The sequence below is a fragment of the Lissotriton vulgaris genome, chromosome 2_2 (genome assembly GCF_964263255.1).
Source record: "Lissotriton vulgaris chromosome 2_2, aLisVul1.2, whole genome shotgun sequence".
NCBI classification, from domain to species: Eukaryota; Metazoa; Chordata; class Amphibia; order Caudata; family Salamandridae; genus Lissotriton; species Lissotriton vulgaris.
The window spans coordinates 73,031,096-73,055,356 of record NC_141688.1 but is presented as its reverse complement, the minus strand read 5'-3'; the positions used below and the strand labels follow the sequence as shown (position 1 = coordinate 73,055,356).

General features: G+C 45.5%; 1 protein-coding gene across 1 annotated transcript in view; it reads left to right on the top strand.

Annotated features, from left to right (window-relative positions):
• SNX33 (sorting nexin 33) overlaps nucleotides 1-24,261 on the top strand; it is a 158,385-nt gene that overhangs the window by 32,910 nt on the left and 101,214 nt on the right. Inside the window, exon 3 of the mRNA XM_086959299.1 lies at nucleotides 8,750-10,308. Coding sequence (XP_086815425.1) covers nucleotides 8,766-10,308 — 1,543 coding nt within the window. The 5' untranslated portion in view covers nucleotides 8,750-8,765. The remainder of the gene's footprint in view (nucleotides 1-8,749; nucleotides 10,309-24,261) is intronic.

The following is a 24,261-nucleotide window of genomic DNA, read 5'->3' as shown; positions in this document are numbered from 1 at the left end:
TGCCTGACACTGGTAGGGCCAAGAAGGCCGTCGCCAGATTACATACTACTTTGATGCAGATGACCAAACTGGACGGTAGCGACTTAAATTCAACACAGGAGCTCGACTTGAACACTGAACTATATCAGAGCAGAAATAGGCAAAGTTTTAGCTTGCGCCAGCCAAAACGATATCAAGAAGTGTCCACCGTACATAAATGACTCCCATCTGTCTAAATAATGTTTCGAACTATCCCACAAAGTTGAACCCCAAACTGAAATGAAAGGTAGAGAATAGGTGCAAAGTGTTAGTTCCCAACAAAATGGTAATATAGTATCTGAATCCGTTCAACATTACCATTGTTACTCCAATGTGAGAAAAAATGTGAAACAGAGGAAAAAATTAAAGTAAAGATGAAAAAACACAATCCACATCCTCATCCTGTGAGTGCACCAAACCTCCCGTTGCAAAATCTTGACCTCATCACTCAGTGCCGCCCAGCACTCAAAAAAACTCCCCATGTAACTTGTGCTACTCACTAAAGAAAAATCCAGGTATAAAGTGAAGTGTATATGGTTTACATCTTAATTTTCCTATACAGACAAAAAAATTGCTTTATAACCCAGTTCCTGCAAAGATCTCAAACATACCATTAATGTTGAATTAATACCATGAAACCTTACTGAATCACTTCACATAGCCTCCAATCCATATATCTGGCCAGTTTCCAACTCCAAGATTTATAAAAAATATCTGTAACCAAATATTAGATTCACATCTTCATTACCAGACATAGCTTCCCCCAATATCTCTATGGCCTAAGTTAGCCAATATTAGTGCTTTTCCTAACCACCGTAATTCTCAACTCAATACTATCAGACGCCTCATTACTTCGTAAGTCTGTCAACCTATGTCCTAAACATGGACTGATCCCACAGTTCATTTCCATAATCATGTGCACTAAAGTTAAAAGCAGTGACAGTAGGGAATCGTGTATCAAAATACATTATATCATCATTAATCTTTCGCAGGCCCTGATTATATCTAATTCTCTAAGTTAATGACTCAATCTTCATGGGTAACCACGTGGAACATCCCTCGGGTGTTCATATAATCTCATAATACATCAATATAGCCTTAAATATGTTAACATCTTGTAGAAACAAAACATCTATTAGCCCAGTAATGATGAGGTATACTGGTAAATACACACTTAAACATATTATTTCTTAGATCAATTGTGCTAGTCAAAATAAATTCACAGAAACGCGGGAAAGCATGTCATGAGCCACGTACATAGAATATCGATTATGATTCACTCTCTAAGCCCAAGTAAAAAACACCTCCGAGTCCTTGGTATTTATACTCAATATGCAGGCCGTAATAATGGTACGTATTGGCTTAACAGGATCCTCTACTGTCCAGTTTACCCCAACAGCCAAGGCTCCAAAGGCATGTTATAACCCATACTAGCCTCGACAGCATCATTGTAACCACTAAAACTTTAGATCAGATACATAAATGTACACGAAAGATGCTGCACATAAACCACCACTTAACATATTTACTGGAGACTCCATGGGAGACACAGAACCACATTATCCGATTAGGAAGCATCATACCACCCCCACCCCCTTGAATTTTGGGGCCTTTGGACTTGTATCCTGCTTCAATTTCTCTACACGCCGGTCACCCCATGGACTTAAATATGTATCTGTTTCCACGCACTAAACAGTCTACCTAGACCTAAACATCCTCCAAGAGTTTAGAGCAGCTATCAATGTTTGCGGTTCTCTGATAGAGTTGATAATACATCAACTTACACATAAGGAACAGTCATAGAGAATTGCGACCGCATCAGATATCTCCGAGCCCCATCTACTTTTATGAAGCATCATTTTATTAGTATATACTGTGCAAACTGCTGACGAAGGCATCTTAGCCGAAACGTGCGTAGTGTCAACATACCGCCAGCTTTCTTCATTAACTTAGCTATCCGCATTGTACATTACTTCTAAGTAGTAATACTGTTTGATTAACTTATGTAATATATAAGAAAAAAAGAGAAAAAAATGAATCATTGCATTATAAAATGGGTATTCATTAATATAAGCATTGTAAATTTGGACACAATTTTTTTTTGCATAAAATGATCGGATATAAATAGATATTTATTCTTATGTGGCATTTTTTTAATAATTAATAAATAATGTGATATAGTTACTTACCTTTGAACAATCGTAGAAGTAAAATGGAGAGTGCTCCGAAACAAACAATCTCCGCATGCCATATCATACCTCTTGAAAACCCTTTTTAGGTCTCGCCTGGCGACGCAGCGCGAAAGCGCTGTCGCCAGCGAGTTTTATTGTTACTGACTTGCCTCGGAAGGGAGACAAGAGATATGCACGCGCAGAGGCGATTGGAGGTTGTGAACGCGCCCGTGAGCACGCACGTACAGACACGCGGTGTGCACATCCCCTGTCCCCCTTCCGTCCTCGCAAGACTCTTGCAATGTCACTTTATTTTTTTTAATGCGCTCGCGCTCTCTACATGTACAGCATGCCCCACTTACCGGCTCTTCTGGGGACTCTTCACTGCTCCTCCCCTGGTCTGTATATTGGCGCTGCAGATCTGGATGATGCTCTTTAAAATCCCGGGATGGGGAGCGCTGCGGGTCCAAGTGCCCGTACATGGCGGCGTTAGGGTGTCTGCTTTTTCCCGCTGCTGTGAAGGCTTCTGAGGTGCAACCTCCTTCGATCCAATACTGATCCCAAGCCCTCTTCACTGCTCCGGCCTGCACCCTAGCTTTAAGTCCGCTATAGTCGGGTTTCTGAACCTGCCCCAGCTGTCAGCTGCGTACCCAAACGCCCATACCACGCATGCGCCACACCCAGAGCAAGGCACTCGATCCTTACGTGCTACGTCACAAGGGCTTGTTTGCTCACTTAAAGAGCTTCAACATCACTGCAGTGATACAAGCACACATGAGGTATGCAAGTTCATTGCTGTTGGTCCGTTAGCCAAAGGCATGGCCGAATCAATAAATCGACAGTTGTTCAAATGCTTTATGAGGTGACGTTAGTCCCAAAGGGAAATATAGGTACTCCTGAAGTCCCAAAGGGAAATATAGGTACTCCTGACATCTGCACACCTGGCCTTGTTATTGTGTCTGCTCGTTTATCATTGTATAGCAAATTATAAAGCAATTTGTAGCTCTGTCTCGCTTTTCGGTGAAACCTCTGGATTATATACACAAAATGTCGAACTCGGCTCTGCAACATTCTGCCCACCACAGTATTTACTTCCAGTTTCTTGAAAGCCATAAGCAAACTTTAACCAGAAAATCTTTATTAACATTCTTTTGGTTCATTATTCATCGTTTACCTTTGTTTCTTCATAAAACAGAATGCCAAAGATTAAATTTTCTTAATCATCCATGGATTTTATTCTATTTCCCTTCAAAGCTAGTGAAAGTCTGCCAAAGGGCACCGTACAACATATCTGCCTTTGAGACTCCACACCTGGTCAGTCATTGCTAACCAAAAAACTTAAAGTGAGGCAGAAGGTCATACCATGTGCATGGAGGTTACCTCTCCCACCCGCTTCAGAGGCGAGAGTGTGTGCAGCCATTCTGGTGTTATGTATGTATGTTGTATATAGTTTCATTGAGCGACTTTAAATTTTGCATTTCTTGATATGATCTGGGTAACCCAGTGCTGGAGCCCTATCCTGATCTATCAACTAACTGCCCTTGTCAAGATCACTCACTTCGCCTTCAAGTAGTCGAAATTGCATTTTGACAATCCCTGAACCACCTAAAGTCTCCTCTGCATGCAGCACTTCACAAACAGTAGGCTCTGAAGACTCATTCCCCCGTCACCCTAGCTGTCCTCAACCATAATACAATTGTTAACAAGCATTTGCAATGCAATAGGTCTCACATTTTCGCTAGTTTAAGCTATTGGCATTGTAAATGACAATGCCAATAGCTGAAACTCGCGTAAATGCAAGATCTATTGCATTGCAAATGCTTGTTATACATTGTTTAGAGCAGTGTTTCCCAAACTGTGGTCCTTGGACCCCCAGGGGTCCCTGACACATTACCAGGGGTCCACAGGTAGCAGGTTTAAAAGCACTGCAAAGTATCTTGTATAATTAGCAGTTTTCAAAGAACAATAAAAGTGTCAAGGTAACAGCAGTGATTAATGTCCCTGCTAGAGAGCGACAAGTGTCCAGTAGCAGCTTTGACTTATCTAATGTAGCACAGAGGGTTAATATGCCTACTGCAAAGAACGTGTACCATGCATTTTCAAAAACAGTGTTTTATATGCATAGGTCAGTGGATTACTGCTTTTGTCACAGAGATTCTTTGTCCACTGTGAAGTTCATAAGTGACAATATTAATCTAGCACAGTGACCTATAAACTGTCATCAAACATCTGCTTGCAAACTGCAAGGTACAAGTTAGTGACTTATGTTTTTTTCCCAGTCTTTCATTATCCTTATGCTGCTAAAAAGTTTTATGTGGGTGGAAATAAATTTTTATTGTTAAAGTCAATGCTTTGCCTTATGTAACATTTTCTATTCACTGATTTACTTGTATGATTCACTGTCCCTATATGTGTGTGAGGTAAAGTGGTTTGACGTCCCACAATGGTATGAGAGATGCTATAAAAAATGAAATACACGTGACAAAGGGGCTATGGAGAGATGAGCAGCACTGTTGAAGGTCATTAACATGAAATGTCATTTTGTCACTTCTATGTGTGCTGCTTAATGCAGCACTCATGGAAGTTACAAAATGTCATTTTAAAAAAAAGATTGTTGATGTGTATTTATGTTTCTTAACATAAACAATCCAAGGCGTTTTGCAAAAACGAGGAGAAATAAAGCATTTCTCCTTGTTTCGCAAAGTTAAGAAGACCAGGTTTATACCTGGTCTTAATTTTGGTGCTGCCTCCCATTTAAGCTGCCCTTGTAAATGGGGGCAGCATCAAAGTCAATAGGTGTTGCATGGGAAACGCCCACCGCAACACCCACTGTCCACTCCTTTTACGCTAAGCATTGGGTGAAAGGGGGTCTTATTTACAAGGCAATATTAAGTCACGTTAAGTGGCTTAACGCGGTCTCGTAAATAGGGTGAAGCCCCTTTCACCACGGGAACGTTGCAAATAGTGTGGTTCCCATGGTGATAGGGGCTTGTAAATATGCCCCTAAAATCCTTAGTAGTTCGAGTATTTGTTTTGTGTGCACACATGTGTTAATTTATTTCGAATACTGTTTAAATGTTTGAAATTTAAATCCTACAAATTGCTTGGGGGTCCCCGGCTTCCAGTGGTGACTCAATGGGGGTCCTCAGGAGTCAAGAGTTTGGGAACCACTGGTTTAGAGTAATGATGGCGAAAACAGAGTACCATATTCTAGGCATCCGAAACCAGTACCATCTCAGTATGGTTAGGCTTATCATACTACAATAATATAAAACAAATAAAGGATTACAAAACAGCCAGGCTATAATCATTAACATTGTGCATCAACTCTGCCACTTTGCTTAGGATATTATTTGTGGGCCCAGAACCCCACAGGAATGCACAACACCTCGGGTTAATAAATAGAGTCACCATATCATCTTTGGGAAAACACGTAAATATATGCTGTTTAATATAGTAAGTATTATTGAAAGGTGAAAACGCTAACCGTCATAAAAGTTTCTATTTATGTCCGGTCCGAGCAGGCTACATTTTGTGATTTGGCTTTCTCTCCCGGAATCAAAATGTGCAAAGGACCTGTCCCACATAGATAAGTGCGAACAAATCCAAAGTTGTAAGTATCTAAGTAGTCCACAGTAAAATATTAATTGAATATCTTAGATCTTCATATGTCCTAGCACGTACACAGTGAGGAGCATAGTATGCAGCAGTCGGCACACACGACTACTTACGGTTAGCAGTTTCGCCTTTTCATAGTCTGTAAAATCCGAGTGACAACAGGTCAGTCTTTTCAAACTGCAATTTGGCCTACTGTGCCACCCTAGTGGATGCAAAAGAAGCCAAACATTAGCTTCGAAAAATTGGAAAATCTTCGCCCAATCTCCCTGTTACCCTACATGGCCAAAGTGGCAGAGAAGGCCGTGAATATGCAGCTAATGAAGTTTGTGGAGGAGGCAAGCCTCCTTCACGATACTCAGTTCGGATTCCGGACCCGGCACTCCACGGAGTCGGCCCTACTTAGGGCAGTTGAGACCATGAGGCAGGGGATGGATGAGGGCCAAACCATGGCCTTGATCCTGTTGGATCTCAGCGCAGCATTCGACACTGTAGCTCATGCCATCTTGCTGCAGTATCTGAACAAAGGTGGGATCTCTGGTGCTGCGCTGAAATAGATCCAGTCCTTCCTGACAGATAGAGGCTTTCAGGTCAGGCAGGGAGACTACTATTCGTGAGTGGTTAATTTGGGTCAGGGCGTGCCCCAAGGGTCGTCCCTGAGCCCAACTCTTTTTAACCTGTATGTCTCCCCAGTGGGTACCATAGTAGAGAGCCATGGGCTTCGCATAGTGTCGTATGCCAACGACACGCAGCTGGCCATCTCCCTATCGCACATGCCCAGTCTTGCTGCAGAGAAATTTTGAGTTTGCATGCAGGAGTTGGCAGCCTGGATGTCTGCCAACTGCCTAAAGTAAAATGGCAGCAAGACGGAGGTGCTCGTGGTGGGGGGAGGCCTGTCGGTGTGGTCGTCGGCATGGTGGCCATCCTGTCTGGGGATGACACCTACACCGTGTCAAGAAGCCACAAATCTTGGGGTATGGCTTGATGCTGACCTCACATTCGGACCTCAGATTAGCCGTGTGGTGGGGGTATGCTTTGGTGTCCTAAAAAGCCTGCGGAAGATCCTTGACTTGCTTCCGGTGGAGGCCCGTAGGACGCTGGTGCATGCCCTGGTAACGGCGCGACTGGAGTACGGCAATATGCTATATCTGGGGGCGACAGGAAAGAACATCAGTCGTCTCCAGGTATTGCAGAATGCAGCGGCCCGTTTGGTCTTGAGATTACCACGAAGGTCGGCCTCAGGGAGAGCGCTCCAGGCACTTCACTGGCTCCCAGTGAGAAGCAGGATTGAGTATAAGGCACTGTGTACATGCCACCGCATTTTGCACGGTAAGGCGCCAATACCGTTGCGGGACCTGATTTCTCGCTATGAGCCATCCCGTGCCCTGCGCTCCACCGGTGCGGAGCTATTGAAAGCCCCCAAAGTAAGAAAGGCTCGGATGGGGGGCAGATCCTTCCGGTATCTGGCAGCCAGAAGCTGCAATGGACTGCTGTCGGAGCTGCGCCAGGAGCCATCCGAATCCAGATTCAGGGGGAAACTTAAAACCTATCTCTTTATCCGCTAGACTTGCACTGCTTCTGGACGCCTGATTCTGTTGCTTCCACTTGTCACAGCGCGGGGACAAGCCGGTGCGCGTAACCAGGCGCTCTACAAATCTCCCTATTATTATTATCAGTCCTAACTCTACTCCTCATGGAAACAGTCCAGCCCAAAGTGCCTGGCCAGGTCCTCCCTGGACTAGAAACAAGCATCCTGGGACTGGTTTCAGGGTATCACCCTTTCATCAGCTAGGCTAGAATGAATTAAGTAGCACAGCGAGCAAAAGACCGACGCCGGGGCAAACCATGGGCCATTTAGGGCGAACATTGCAAACACAACAAGATTATGGACGGAATGCTGAAACTTTTCAACCACTTGCCCCAGTCAAGAGATATTGGTTTAAACTATCGTTCTTTTGCTCACTATGCCAGAACCTCCTGTGATCGGTACCGGGAGGCTTGTTTCCGATCCATGGAGGACCTAGCGTGGAAGTTCAGGCTGGACAGTTCCCATGAGGAGTAGGGTCAAGACTGATTTGCATATGGCTGTGTCCAAACTTGGGTGGCCTAGTGACGAAAAGAATGACTAGTTTAACACAGATCTCTTGACTGGGGCTGAATGTTTGATTTATCCATCATTTGTTGGTGCAGAATTTTTTGTCCTAAGTGGTATGAGTATCCCCAGACGCGAGTCCCTTGCTCGCTGTGCCACTAGATTCGAACTAGCGTGTCTGCTTAGAGGTGATGCCCCGAAACCGGTTCCAGGATACTTGTTTCTGATCCAGGGAGGACCTGGCTTGGCAGTTCAGGCTGGACTGTTCTCATGAGGAGCAGGGTCAAGATAGATTTGCATATGGCTGGGTCCAAACTGAAGTGGCGTAGTGAGTAAAAGACACAGATTTAACCCAGCTCTCTCGACTGGAGATGAGTATTTGATTTATTCAGCATTTGTTGCCGCAGCATTTCTCTTGTGTATGAGCAGTATATATCATTCTCATTGGTTACATTTTTCTGGTGCGGATGTGCATAAGGTAACAAAGAGAAGCTAAATCAAATCTAGTGATTCCTATAACTCTATCCCCTGTTTCTGTTTGAGGAGGAATTAAAGTGTAAACCATGTTGACTGGAGTGAAAGGCTTGCAAAAAACAGCATATTATTGTCTGTGGAAAGTTTATTATTTCCTTTGTTAGAGGTAAGTGCAAAAATATAAGGTGAGTCCTACACTCAATGAATAGATGGAAGTACCAAAAAAGAAGTAACTTTACAGATAAAAACTCATTTGAACTTCTAAAATCGATATCAAACAGTGGGCATGTGATTAACATGTGGGTCTGTGTTGGTGAATGCTTTGTTATACAAGATATCCAGATATTAAAACCCTTTTCTTTCTGATATTTTTTGTTAGCTTTCTGGAAGTGAACATGGCATTGAAAGCGAGAGCTCTTTACAGCTTCCAGAGTGAGAACAAGGAAGAGATCAACATCCAGGAGAATGAAGAGCTCCTCATTTTCAGCGAGAATTCACTGGATGGATGGCTTCAGGGCCAGAATAGCCGCGGTGAGACTGGTCTCTTCCCTGCCACCTATGTGGAAATTCAACGTTCAAGGGCCAGCTCTGGTCACCAAGACTATTCAGGTTCTAATTCCAGTCACCCAAACTATTCCAGGTCTAATTCTGGTCATGCTGAAAATTCCAGGGCTAGCACCAGCCGCACAGATTATTCTAGAGCCAGTTCCAGTCATACAGACTATTCCAATAGCCCATCCAGCTCGCCAGCGACCGAAACCTCTTTTTACCAACAATCCTCCAATACCAGCTTTTCCAACCAGGGCAGCTTTGAAGACGATGATGATGATGACTGGGATGATTGGGATGATGCCACAGTGGTGGATGAACCCAGGGGCACACCAGGCACCAACGGGCACCCCGCTCATCACCAGCCATACCTGCATCCCAATGTGAATTACCGAACCAAGCCACATCTGGAGCGGCAAGACAGCATTTCCAGCTCTAAGAGAGGCAGTGTGGTTGGGCGCAACCTTAACCGCTTCTCCAGCTTTGTGCGCTCAGGAGTGGAGGCTTTTATCCTAGGGGATGTGCCTTTGATGTCTAAGAACACTGAAACCTACTGCATAGAGATGGGCTCTAAGGGCCCGCAGTGGAAACCCAGCCCTCAACCTTTTGTCTGCTCAGTCCAAGAACCAACCAAACAGACCAAGTTTAAAGGAATAAAGAGCTACATTTCATACAGACTGATCCCAGGCCACACCAACACGCCTGTGTATCGCAGGTACAAACATTTTGACTGGCTCTATAACCGCCTGCTGCACAAGTTCACAGTAATCTCCATACCCCATCTGCCAGAAAAACAAGCCACAGGCCGCTTTGAAGATGACTTTATTGAAAAGCGGAAACGAAGATTAGTACTCTGGATGGACCACATGACCAGCCACCCAGTGCTGTCCCAGTATGATGGTTTTCAGCACTTCTTGACCTGTTCCGACGACAAGCAGTGGAAGATGGGCAAGCGTCGCGCTGAGAAGGATGAGATGGTGGGGGCTAGCTTCCTTCTGACTTTTCAGATCCCCACTGAGCACCAGGATTTGCAAGACGTGGAGGACCGGGTAGATACTTTCAAAGCTTTTAGCAAGAAAATGGATGACAGTGTCCTGCAGCTCACTAATGTAGCTTCTGAACTGGTTCGCAAGCATGTTGGTGGTTTCCGCAAGGAATTCCAGAAACTGGGCAATGCCTTCCAGGCCGTTAGTAACTCTTTTCAGATGGATCCACCCTACAGCTCAGACACGCTCATTGGTGCCATCTCTCACACAGGCAAGACGTACGAAGTTGTCGGGGAGATGTTTGCAGAGCAGCCGAAAAATGACTTGTTCCACATGCTTGACACCCTCTCTCTGTACCAAGGTCTCCTCTCCAACTTCCCAGATATCATTCACCTCCAAAAAGGTAAGCCTGATCCGTCTCTATCTCATTCATGCCGACGGGGATCTGTCAAAATGTATATGTAGTCCCGCAGGACATAATTTGTATAGCTTGAGCTATATTTATTTCTGTATTAATTGTAGGTGGCCTGAGACTCCTAGTATGTGTCTTTTCCGGTCAGAATTGTGACATTTTAAAGTGCCTGGAAGGACTTCTCAGCTGGAAATCATGAAACTGTAATACAATTTTTCTCAGTTTAGATGAATCCTCCACCACCCTTTCTCCCCTGAACCTTTCTTTGTGATGCATTTGTCAGTATAATACCTGGTTAGATGATGCCACACATAAACACACCTGATATACGGGCTTGATTTCCTCTCTGGTTGTATTCATTTGAGGTGCATTGCTGGCAGACAGGGTTCCACCTGCGCTTTCTGAGTCGTGTACATAATGTCCACCGCTGGATTTGTTGACTTCCACTGGCTTACGTGCCATTGGAGCTGGGGAAGGCGGACCACTACTTGTGTCTGCCTACAAAAACAGACAATGTACTACATCCCCATTTGTGACCTGAGATCAAGCAAAGCAAATCTGATCATAAAAGTAAGACTTAACCGTAAAACCAACATAGGCAAATCTATTCAGGTCATAGGGGCCAATCTCTGGAGCTCCTTATGCCCAGATCTGGTTAACCAGACAAACCTGACAGCTTTCAAAAGGAGTTTGAGGCAGTGCCTCCCAATCGAGGCTTCTCCTCCCCACAGACACTACTGGGATTAGTCCCGCCTACGAAGGACACCGCCTCTCAAAATGTAGCTTGACGTCCTTTGAAGTTTGGCTCCAAGTACACACAGACGCACTCATCCCAGTCCTTTTACATTCTTCAACTCATCAGGAAGGGACCATCAAGATGGACTGAGTTTCGGTGGACTGGCCAGTGCATTGAAAAGGCCTTGCTCATAGGTCAGTACTATATAAATTAACCGAATGAAAACGCAGCTCAATAAATAACGTGTTTTCCTTAGTATGGTTGCAGGCGTCCCACTGTTTATGTGCATAGGCACCCCCCAAATTGACTTCACCATCTTTCATTCCCAGTATAGTCCGCAGACTAGGGCTCCTGTGGGTTGACGATGAGAGACCAATATTGAGCTGTTTTGGTAGTAACTAGCCAGTGAACCGCTTGAGTCATAAAATCTCATTAGGCATCCACAAACTTTTATGATGAAAAGGGTATGCAGCTTTTTTGGAATAGATTTTCAAATGTTGCTAAGCAGTTCTGGAAAGCCAAAGCTATACTTCTGATATTTCGATATGAGGGAAAAGATGAAAGTGAAGAGTGTAGATGGTTGAATTAATCTTCACTGCCAGATGGCTGCTCTCTGTGTTGGTTTCAGTCCTTTCTCTATCCTCGTATGGTTTCCGGGCTGTTTTCAGTCCCCTCCACACCTTGCTCTGACTAGTTTCTATTTTAAGATCCCCCTTTTTCGTGCTGTGTTTAGACCCTTCTCAAGCTCCCTTGGCTGCCCCAATCCACTGTTTAAGACCCTCTAGCTGTCGCCTGTTCTCTTGCTGCTGTATGGTCACTTTCAAGCCTTCTCCGTCACTCTCCTGTGTTCTTGCAGATTTCTTTACATGCCGTCTTATCTGTTCACTGTGTGATTGTGCCACCCTGTGTATACCTCTGTTCTACCTGGGATTGCACAATATTGCAGGCTCCAGTTCCCATGGGTCGGGTGTCTATTTAACATTTTAATACCAAGCTATCTGCTTTCTCAAAAGAATAGCTGATCACCTGATTCGCGAGTATAAAATATCTGCACGCGCACCTCAATTGATTTGTCTTTGAGTAAGAGCAGAATAGGTAAAATAATATGTCACTCTATCTGGCTACCATGTACCAGAGAAATCTGCAGCTGTTACCAGGATATTCCCTGGCATTTGGAATTGCTCATGCCTCTGAAGGACTCGGTTCTTTTGGACCCAGCGGTGCCAGGGCACAACACCTAAAACCTTCGTGGGTAACCTGCTCCGGCGTACAAGTCACAGAGACACGGGACACTTCCTCTGACGTCAAAGATTCAAGGTTTATTTGCTGCAGGGAACACAGAGATCACGACAAGTACACAGCGTGCAACTTGGGGAGACTGCTTCAAATTGGTTCTGTGGATCGCTCCTTTTATACAGTTTTTACCCATAGGGTAACATTGAACACAAAAGTTTATAACCCAGTTCCCACAATTAACCCCCAGAGGGGTCGCTTTGGTCACTTTGAAACACATGAGGTCCGGAACATGAGTGCGGAAACATTTGGCGGTTCCCAACTGTAAAAACCATCTTCCCACCATTAGCAAATTCCAATCGGCAGTAAAGTAGATCGAAATAGGAATGAAGACAGGTGCAGAGGAAGACGGAGACAGTGGGGAGATCGGAAAGGGTGTAAAAGGGGAGGTATCGGGAAACACGAGATACAGACATCAAAGAGACGTGCCTAATGAGATGCACGGCTGAGACAATAAGTCCGTGCGGCAAGATGAGCCTCGAGCGGCGCCATCTGCCTTACAGTAGCATCCCCCTCGTCATAAAGACACTTACAAAGAACATGTGTCTTCCGCAAATATCTTGGGAGTCCCGGGGTCGCGAAGCGGACAGCGTCCGTTCGCTGGCTACTTGAGGGCAAGAGACAAAATGGATGCCGTATCTAAGATGGAACCCGTGGGTACAGATGAAAAACCCACGTAACAAACGAACAGAGTTAGTTAGCACAGCGAAACTGCGCACACTTACTAAACTCGTCATTTGCGGTTCATAGATACCAGACTCGACCATATTCGTGCGAGTCGAAAGCACCACTTACAATTGTCACGGAACCTCAGACGCTCCTTTTGCCCTCATGTAGGCAAGCACTAGTCGGAATCATATTCGATATTCATCAGACTCTCGAGATGTCGTTGTAGCATAGCTCTGTCCAATCGAGTCCCCTTGGTAACAGATGGTTGTCTCATACACGTTGTAGCACAGAGGCCACATAAGGCAGGACCACACTGCACACAAAGGCAACACGTGAACAGGAACACTACCACAACTCCAATGATCGTCAGAATTTTCCAACCCCAAGTCGACATCAGGCCCCAAAACCATCCAAGTAGCGTCCAATCCCCTACATCCACGTGTATGGATTCGGAGATCTTATGCAACCTCAAGATGGCTTGGTAGACAGTAGGAGCATTATCTGGGATGAAAATGCAGCAGCTCGAATGGATCACCTTACATACCCTACCGCGATCTGCTAGGATGACATCTAAAACCATTCGGTTTTGTAACGTCATAAGCCTCTCCGCCTGAAGTTCTGTGGTGATATTACCAAGGGCACTGGCAGTAATATTAGCTGTCGATTCTACCACTCGAGTCAACTGTCTCAGGTTCCTACTATTAACCATAGGTCCCCAAAACGGGAGGAAACCCTTGAAAAAGTCTCCTGCCTCTTGACCGGCAGTGTCCTCTTCGCTAATTACGCCTCGCACAACTCTAGTCTTATGATAATCGGCATCTACAGTGAACGTCGGAGGCAACAGATTTGCAATAAAACATGTGCCCATGAAGTCTGCGGGCAACCATGTGTATGCACGATCATAACAGATAAAGTAGGTACCCTTGGCAGCCAGAAACACAGGGGATGAGAACATCGGCAAAATGTAATTTTCGATGCAACCACTTGCTCCAAGTCGGGCTTGCGATCTTCGGCCACGACCCATGATACAAAGATTACCAGTGTGGGGTACGACCCATATTGGAGGCGAGCTTTTAAGCTGCTGTTCACTAGTGAACACACTATATTCACCTCTACTTAGGACCTTATAGGCTTGTACCTCTTCCTCAGGGATAAGCGAATAATCATGGATCTCACTCTCCATATCCTCTATTGCTATCGATAAAGGCTTCTGATACGAGGTAGGGCCAGAGTAGGGGAAATGTGGTTCTCGAATGGGGTGGAAACCCAGTGCGCTTCGAAACATTGTTTGGAATGCTCGAGCTGACCCTTGGGAACTATACGGTAACACCAGATATGGAATTCCCTTATCTGTAGTATGTGGCATCAACCCACACACCCAACAATTAGTAGTGTTAACCACTAACTGATGCTGATGAAGGAGCTGAATAAAGGAATTATTGCGGAATTCTACACGTCTAGCCTGCTCGTGTTCCGGTAACATATGAAAAGAATGGGGAGAAGCAGTAGTGGTAAGATTAGGGTAAGGAATAGGAGTAGGTGTAGCTGGTAAGAAGTAGGACATAGTGTAATACACCCCACCCGCCAATAATGCAGAAGCAGTCAAAAACAACATAAACAATCGAAATATGAAGCATTTAGTACGACTGAGTTGCTGCAGCTTGAGTCTGTAGTCTTGAGCTCCTTCCAAATCATTCAGCTTCGAGAATGCCATTCCCTACGACCGTCCGCAACGTTTCTTGACGCACTCCGTTCTGTGCAGCAATAGTCAATCCCTAGGGGTTCCTAGGAACCGACGGCCTTTAACCTAGCGTCAAGACCTGCTGTCCAGAAGGAAGTACGCGCGCGGCCCTACGGCCTTCAATACACAATACGCATATTCAAGCACAAAGTCTCTCTGCTGTAAAATGAAAAAGGTACAAGGAGGAAGCTCAATATATGTACAAAAATTACAGTGATACGAATGTTCAAAACTGATCACGGGAAACGGGGATAATGCAGTTTTCGATTTCAGCAAAGTAAGAAAATTTTATTTGTCCTTAGTGTGAGATCGCAAAGAATATCGATGTTTCCCGGGACGTGTCTGCTCGTCGAACAAAGGATCCGTTGAAGAGACAGCGTCCTGCTGATCAGTTGATTGATCTGGTCTCGAGTCTTTTGCTGACAAATGTTCAACAGTGGCTGTCTGCTGCGCTGAGGATTCTCCAACAAGCTGTGCGTCGCTGAAAGGCACAAACACCGGCAATGTTTCTGTCTCTGATGATGCAATGCCTTTCCTTACCCACGGGTCTGCCGGCAAAGGAATAGGGACTCGCTTACAATGGGTAGCATGTACCCAATTTTTCCGCCCCTCAAGACGAACGGCAGTCCTCGTGGCCAGGAGCACCTGGTAAGGTCCGGTAAACCGGGGGTCCAGATTGTTCTTTCGTGAAAAGTTGCGTGTAACCACCCAGTCTCCGGGCTGGAGCTGGTGGCCTGGACCCTCCGTCTGCGTCGGCAATGCGTCGTAAACCTGTTGGTGAATTAACCTCAGTTTAGCAGTCAAGTCATGTAAATAGTCAATCAGCATTGGATACTCAAGATCAGAAAATATCCCTGGCCTAGGAACCCCCCACACATTCGCAGGACGGCCGAACACTATTTCATAGGGACTAAGCCCTATTCGGGAGTGTACAGTCGCCCTAGTTGACAGTAATGCTAGAGGCAAAGCGTCAGGCCACGAAAGACCAGTCGTAGCCTGAATCTTCGCTAGCTTCAGTTTAAGGGTGCCGTTGTACCCTTCTACCAATCCAGCTGACTGGGGATGATTGGCGCTGTGGAATTTTTGATTAATTCCAAGGCCCTTACACACACTCTTCATCACACTTCCGACAAACTCACTTCCATTATCTGACCACACAACTCTAGGCATTCCATACCGAGGAAAGTATTCCTTCAGTAGTATTTTCGCAGTAGACAAAGCAGTATTGTCTCTGAGAGGATAGGCCTCGATCCATCGGGAGAATGCGCAAACCACAACTAAAACGTATTTCAGGTTATTGCATCGCTCCATATGGATGAAGTCCAATTGAATCACCTCAAAGGGATACGAAGGAGGAGCAAAACTGCCAGGAGGAGTTGGGGTTCCTTTGCCAGGATTGTACATTATACACACCATACAATTCTTCACCAACCGTTCAGCACATTTCGTAATTCCATCATTCTTCCACACAGGCGACAACAACTTACAAATACCTTTCGCGCTAATATGTGCCAACCCATGTGCCATTGTCACAACGGCCAGTACATACGCGTCAGGCAACATCCATCTTTTCTGATCCGACAAATCAATCCAGCAACCACTCACATCTAACTTTCCCGTACTCTCTTTCCACTTCATCTTTTCAGTGTCGGTGGCCTCATTCTGAATTGCTTTCACGCTCTCAACGGTATCCTCACACATACTTGATTCTGTAGGCCACCTGACCGAACTCGTCACATACATTCGAGTGCCAAGGTTCCGGGCAGTCTCCTTAGCAATCTCATCTGCAAACGCGTTACCACGACCAACATCATCCGTCACTTTACGATGTGCACTACATTTAACAATCGCAACTTGCGTAGGCAAAGTCAATGCATCCAAGAGATCGTTCACAAGCTGGCCATGCTGTATCTTCGTACCGTGCGACGTCAAGAAACCACGCTCTCGCCACAATCGTCCAAAGCTATGCGCTACACCGAACGCATATTGACTATCAGTGTACACATTCACACGTTTCCCTTTCGCTAACACGCATGCTCTAGTAAGAGCAATCAGCTCCGCAGCTTGGGCAGAATTCTGATTCAATCTTGCAGTTTCAACAACAGTGTTCAGTGTTACAACAGCATAAGCGGTAGTCACATCGCCATTCGGCAACTTAAAACATGACCCATCCACATACAAAGTGCCATCCGGATCGTCCAATGGGGTGTTTTTAAGGTCCACTCGACCTTTCGTTTCCTCTTCTGTCCGCAAGTAACAGTCATGTTCTGCTACTTCATCTGACTCTGTGCTAATTGGTAACAAAGTTGCCGGATTTAGGACATTACAACGTTTTATCTGAATATGGCTTGCCAAGAGCGTCAATTCGTACCCAGACAACCTCGCACTCGTCAAGTGCTGAGTTTTCGTACGATTCAACAAAGTATCGACTGCATGCGGAACCATCACCGTAAGCATATTATCCATGACCAATCCTGCTGATTGTCGGATGGAGACCGCAGCTGCCGCAGTTGCTCTCAAACAACTCGGCAATGCTCTAGCTACTGGGTCCAAGGTCGAGGAAAAATATGCACATGGACGTTGCTTACCACCGAAAGGTTGCGTTAAGACACTCAAAGCACAACCTTCCCTCTCGTGAACATATAGTGTAAACGGCTTACTGTAGTCAGGGGTACCTAACACAGGAGCCGAACACAATGAATCACGTAATTCTGAAAAACTTTTCTGACATTCTTCCGTCCATGGTAAAGGAGTTGGAACATCCTTGCACGTAAGAGCCACCAATGGTTTCGCTAGCAATGAGAAATTAGGAATCCATTGCCTGCAGTACGACGTGATACCTAGAAAGGCACGCACATCTCTTTGGGTTTGTGGCACAGCCATTCGCGCAATCGCTGCAATTCTCTCTGGGGTCAATCTCCTTCCCTCCTTTGACAATAAGTGACCTAGATAGGTTACTTCTTGACAACAATATTGGAGTTTAGAAGGTGACACCTTGTGATTTAACTCACAGAGATGTTGCAGCAACGACACCGTAGCAAGCTTGCAAATGTCCTTAGTATCAGCAGCCACCAATAAGTCATCGACGTATTGGATTAAGGCCGCACCAACCGGCAACCGAAACGCATCCAGTTGACCCTTCAAGGCTTGACTGTAAATCGATGGACTTTCACAGTAGCCCTGAGGAGCGCGTTTGAACCGGAAGCTACGCCCACCGAGAGAGAAACCGAAAAGGTCCCTGCTCTCTTCGGCAATCGGGATGCTAAAAAACGCATTTTTCAAATCAATCACCGAAAACCATGATGCAGTAGCTGGAATCAGAGTCAGTAGCGCCGTGATGTCGGGCACAACAGGAAATTGAGGAACCACAATTTTATTTACCTCCCGTAAATCGATAACAAAACGATAAACAGGCTGTTTGGTAGGATCTGTACGTTTAAGAATGGGCAGTACAGGGCTATTGCACACGTTTCCCCGCGTCTCTTCAATAACATCTTTCTCGATCAAGTCATAAATGATCGCTAACAGTGCTCGTTCACCATCAAGGGAGATACGATATTGGGGAATACGTGGCAATCGCACATTCGATTTCAACTGAACAACATAGGGAGAGATATCAAGTAGGCCCACATCATTTGGACCCGTCGCCCACAAAGACGCAGGAAGAGAACTCAATTCCGGTGGAAGCCTATCGAGAGACAAATACATAGGAGAGACAACCCTCTCTCCTAACGTAAGCTTCACACCCGCAGGAGAACAGTACAAAGTTGCATACAGACGTTTAAGCAAATCCAGGCCCAATAGATTTTCACCACAACCCGTGGTTAAAATCAACGGAGCTTGGAGCTCACGTGGCCCAATTTGAAGGGGCAAAGGGCGAGAAACTGGATTGCTAACGGGGGCGCCAGAGAATCCAACGGAAACATTTGTTAAGCCAGACAAAGGTGCGCCAGGGAGTTTCGAATGCATGATAGAACTTTTCGCTGCACCAGTGTCCAACAGAAAAGGCTCAACGACGCCCGATGTAGCAACTGCGACGTAAGGCCCTCTCTGATCAACCAGAACTGATACCACTCCCTCTCCTTGTCTATGGCTGTCCTAGTAATTACTGTCGTCAGTTCCCTGATCGACGTAATAATCGTCTACATTGTACTGCGCAGATCGTCCTTGCGACGATCCACGTTGATCGAAACAATTATTAGAATTAGATGAATTGTCTGAGCGATCATTTTGAGCACCACGACCTCTACCACGTGATGCCTGTTGTGAACCACCACGGCCTCCTTTAGACGAATTACCACTATTACGTTCATTTAGAGCAGGACAATTGAACTTGATGTGTCCCTCTTGTCTACAATAAGCACATTGATTATACCCTAACGAGGATCTTTGGAAGGAGGAATCGTTACGCGACTGTGATCTATTCGATTGCGACTGCGACCTATTCTGTTGAGGCGCATTCTGATTGGAACGCGGCGGATACGCTTGTTGCAGCAACACTTTAGTTTTCAGCTCTTTTGTCTTTTTGTCAGCACGGTCATTCTCTTCTTTCTCCCTATTTTCGTAATATTGTGCCGTAGCCAATATCTGAGCCGAGGTAGAAACGGCCCATGCACTCTCTGAATTCTTCAATTTATTGCTCAAATCGGGCAACAAATTCGACACAAATTTATCCACAAACAACCTCTGTCCACCCTCGGTACCCATATCCTGTCCACTATGGTCAATGAATGCTTCCTCAAACCTCGTAAAGAAGTCGGAAACACTCTCATCTTTCTTTTGTTTGCAAGCGGACAGTTTGTCCCAATTTACTCTCATAGCTGGCATAAGCGTTTTCATAAGCGTTATTATTCTTTGAGGGAGAGCAGTAATCAATTGATCGGGTTTAGTAGCAGCCACTTGTCCAGCATCTGCCGCTGTAATGGCAGCCCAATCACCACCTAATTCGTTTGCGTGATCTTGGTGACGAATCTTAGCCCATACCGGCTGCGGTACGACGTTGCCAAACAACATGTCGATATCGGCAAGATTCATCACCGTAGCATCTACGAGCTGCGATAATTCTTTATAATACCCTGTAGGATTTTTACGAGGATCGGGCAAAGATTGTTTCACCTGAAGCACTTCCGATCGTTTCCATGGGAGGTGTATCCACACTCGCTCAAAGTGCGCCAATACCGGAGGATTAGCATTAGCATCAGCTGGTATCCAAACCGGCGGGACTTCACGCATAGGATATTGGCCAGACTCGTCTTGTTTTTCAATATCCTCAACAAACAGTGCATGAGGAATAGGAGCGGGACGAAGAGATAGCAACCGCTCAATAGCACGTCGGACATTAGTATCCACTATCAGCCCAGTTGCGAACTGAAGCCGAAGGTCAGACAGGGCGGTCAGCACCTCGTCAGGCGCATCGGCCGCTATCTGATCATGTAGGAACTTGCACATCTCATCAAACACATACCTTTGGGTCGGTATGTTGAATTGATTAAACGTTTCGAGAACAACACGGGGTGGATTTCTAAGGGGGTTTACCATCCAACCCATCGCCATATTATATAGTGCAACACGTTCTCTGTTTCCAGGAAGCTGGCTACGTCTCTGAGGACCATCAGAGCTAGCAGACCCATGAACAGGTCCGAGCGACTGAAAGAAACTAGCTGCAATAGGAGAATTACGACTACGAGTAGAGGGAGAAAGATAAGACACAGGACTAACAAGAGAAGGAGTAGAAACAGTAGCAGCAACAGGGGTTAACAAAACAGGAGCAGTAGCGGGAGCAGGAGTATGTGGAAGCGGAGGAGCAGTAGGAATAGAAACAGACAAAGGAGCAGGAACAGTCGGAAGAACGGGTGCAGGTTGAGGAACAGGCGGAGGAACAATAGGTGGAAGAACAGGTACGGCAGGGACCACAGGAGCTGCGGTACCCTGAACGTACGGAGGTGGCGACTTCATTAGATAGGACATTAAGGGATCCTCAACTGCCTCTTCCTTCTTATCCGACTCCGTAGGTAAAACAGGATAACATTTATCTATGGTCATACGCTGTAGTCTCTCAAACACTTCCTTATCCTTATCCTCCTTATCACGCTGGAACTGCTCTGCTTTCTTCACTATGGTAGCAACATTATCTCGCTGACTACGTTTAGTCTGTCTGATTTCTTTCTGTCGGGCTTCTTTGCGCCACAACCGAAAGGCATCAAACATGGCCGGCCTTGATTTTCGTTCGAACAACTTCATTTCTAGATTATCTAAGATTGACGCCTCGAAGCTACCGTGAGGTGGCCAACGAAGGTCGCCGTCTTTCTTTGTATATTTAACCCAATAATCATTAAAGGTAATCGGGCCTAGCCCATGTTTGCTATATAGATCATAAGTAGGAGTTCCAACCGGAGGTATCGGACACGAGTCCTCCAGCAGGGAATCCGCACCACAAGGTCTGAAACAACTAAACAAAGTACTACGACCAGGCATCTTGCACACTAGCCGAGTTTCACAAACTTCAAGGGTTACGGGATTTGCCAGGTCCCAGCAAAGAACAAAACCCTCGGTTTTTGGCGGCTGCAGTCGTCAAATAATACAACAACAAAGTACGCTAGCAAAGTGTCACCGACCAAAACACTCACACAGCGTTAACAACAAAAACACTCGCTAGAGTGTCAACAACCAAGAACCATGGGAGCGACCCACAAATACTTAACTCAAAGATCAATGGCGTCACCAGGAAGGCCCGTCTATCGTCTCGCTCTACCAAGGTCTACGCCAGGCGCCAAAACAGGTCTACAGTCAGGGCAGCAGTCCGTCGCAGCCGTCCGGAGGCGGGAATCTTCGCGGGAAAAGTCTTCGGGCCACTTATTTCGACAACAGGATCGATGAAACGGGGTGCACCTTCCCTCGGAGATTTCACACGAAGTTCCTCACGATCGTCGGGCTTGGACCGGTACCACTGATGCAGCCCCACGTTGGGCGCCAACTGAAGGACTGGGTTCTTTTGGACCCAGCGGTGCCAGGGCACAACACCTAAAACCTTCGTGGGTAACCTGCTCCGGCGTACAAGTCACAGAGACACGGGACACTTCCTCTGACGTCAAAGATTCAAGGTTTATTTGCTGCAGGGAACACAGAGATCACGACAAGTACACAGCGTGCAACTTGGGGAGACTGCTTCAAATTGGTTCTGTGGATCGCTCCTTTTATACAGTTTTTACCCATAGGGTAACATTGAACACAAAAGTTTATAACCCAGTTCCCACAATTAACCCCCAGAGGGGTCGCTTTGGTCACTTTGAAACACATGAGGTCCGGAACATGAGTGCGGAAACATTTGGTGGTTCCCAACTGTAAAAACCATCTTCCCACCATTAGCAAATTCCAATCGGCAGTAAAGTAGATCGAAATAGGAATGAAGACAGGTGCAGAGGAAGACGGAGACAGTGGGGAGATCGGAAAGGGTGTAAAAGGGGAGGTATCGGGAAACACGAGATACAGACATCAAAGAGACGTGCCTAATGAGATGCACGGCTGAGACAATAAGTCCGTGCGGCAAGATGAGCCTCGAGCGGCGCCATCTGCCTTACAGTAGCATCCCCCTCGTCATAAAGACACTTACAAAGAACATGTGTCTTCCGCAAATATCTTGGGAGTCCCGGGGTCGCGAAGCGGACAGCGTCCGTTCGCTGGCTACTTGAGGGCAAGAGACAAAATGGATGCCGTATCTAAGATGGAACCCGTGGGTACAGATGAAAAACCCACGTAACAAACGAACAGAGTTAGTTAGCACAGCGAAACTGCGCACACTTACTAAACTCGTCATTTGCGGTTCATAGATACCAGACTCGACCATATTCGTGCGAGTCGAAAGCACCACTTACAATTGTCACGGAACCTCACCTCGCTGGGTTTAAATGGGCAGTTAACAAATATTGACAAAGTCAACAGTACAATAAGGTGTGTCCTCACATTTGTTTATGATTGTGACTTTATCATTTGTCTAGTGCAGCCTGACACACAGTTAACATCATGTGCTTAGCCTAAGCAAACATGCACACATAGAGGACTGATCTCTGTATCTCAGGACTACCCGTCAAGTGAATTGTTTCCTCGAATTTGTGTCATGCGATAAAAGGTCCCTACTGAGAGTACTGCTGCTACACAATCATGTCCATGAATCTCCAATGTTGGTGCCAAGCCATATTCTCAGTATATTACAGAAATGAACACAATGAATCTAAATATAAATAATTAATTTGGCCAGTTCTAGTGAAAATCTGGCGTGCATTTGATCATTTTGGACCAAAATCTTGCTGTGCGTCCAGTATTTGTATTCCCTTTAGTTGATGTCCTTGTGCCAGTTTCAACACCCGCACACCTCTGTGTCTTCTCTTTTGAATTCAATGTCTGTCTCCCTCTGCACTTATTTTGAGTTGAGATGAGGCATATAGAGCCCACCGCTCGACGTTAGACGACAAATGAAGATGTGATTGACATAGGTAAAAAAAAAAAAGCCAGCTTAAAAGCAGCGTGCTCAACAATCTTTAAAAATATATATATATATATATATATATTTTAATTTGCATCAATTGCAAACATTGACATAACTGCAACAACAACATTACACTTAGACCACAATCTGCCATCTTGTGATATCCTCTTCCGGTGAGCGTCGATGGGACACAAAATAAGGTAGAAACAAAATTACATGCAAGACCTTGGTGCACATCACGACATGGCCGCCTTCCACAACTCACCCTCTCTCCCCCCTCCCGGGTCCGGCAAGGTACTACTGGGTCGATAACCCAGTTGTGTGTTCAACAATCTTGAAGAGCAAACAAAATTCACCTCCGCCACAGGTCTTTCAAAGTTGAAGGATTCGATGGAGATGGAGCTAAGCGGATTTGACATGTAACCCAGGACGATTTGGAAATCAACCTTTCGCTGTGCCTTCTCTTCCTATCTACACATTTCCCACGTTGTACTTCAGTGCATTAATGAACAAAAGTTTTAGGCACTGTTAATGGTAGCAAACAAAACGGTAGATTCGCTTTTTATTAAAGTTTTTAATTTCTAGTATGAGTACAAAAGCATCATAACACTTGATGCTCTACGCCCACGTATGTTTCGTGATCAATAATCACTTCCCCGGGGCATCATACAGTTCATACAATAAAGTATTGAAACACGAGCTAATCAATTCTTCTATTGATAGTTCACTGAAGGAAAATAGGTTCCTACTGATCTACGCACTGACAATGAGGGTTTTCTTGCACTTTTACAGTTTAGTGATAGTATGTCACTAATAGGAGGCCACATTTGGGAATACATTTATTGCAAGAAGCAAACAAAGAGGCGGTTATCAACAGCATTATGTCATGTTCCACTAGTTTGTTTCCTTTAAGAAGTGATTCTCAGTTCACCCCCACGTCGTTGTCATGTCTCACAGAGGCCCCCGCAGGAGATTTGTTGGAGCAGCAAGTTTAGGCATAAAGCCCCTACAGTACGTGATCTT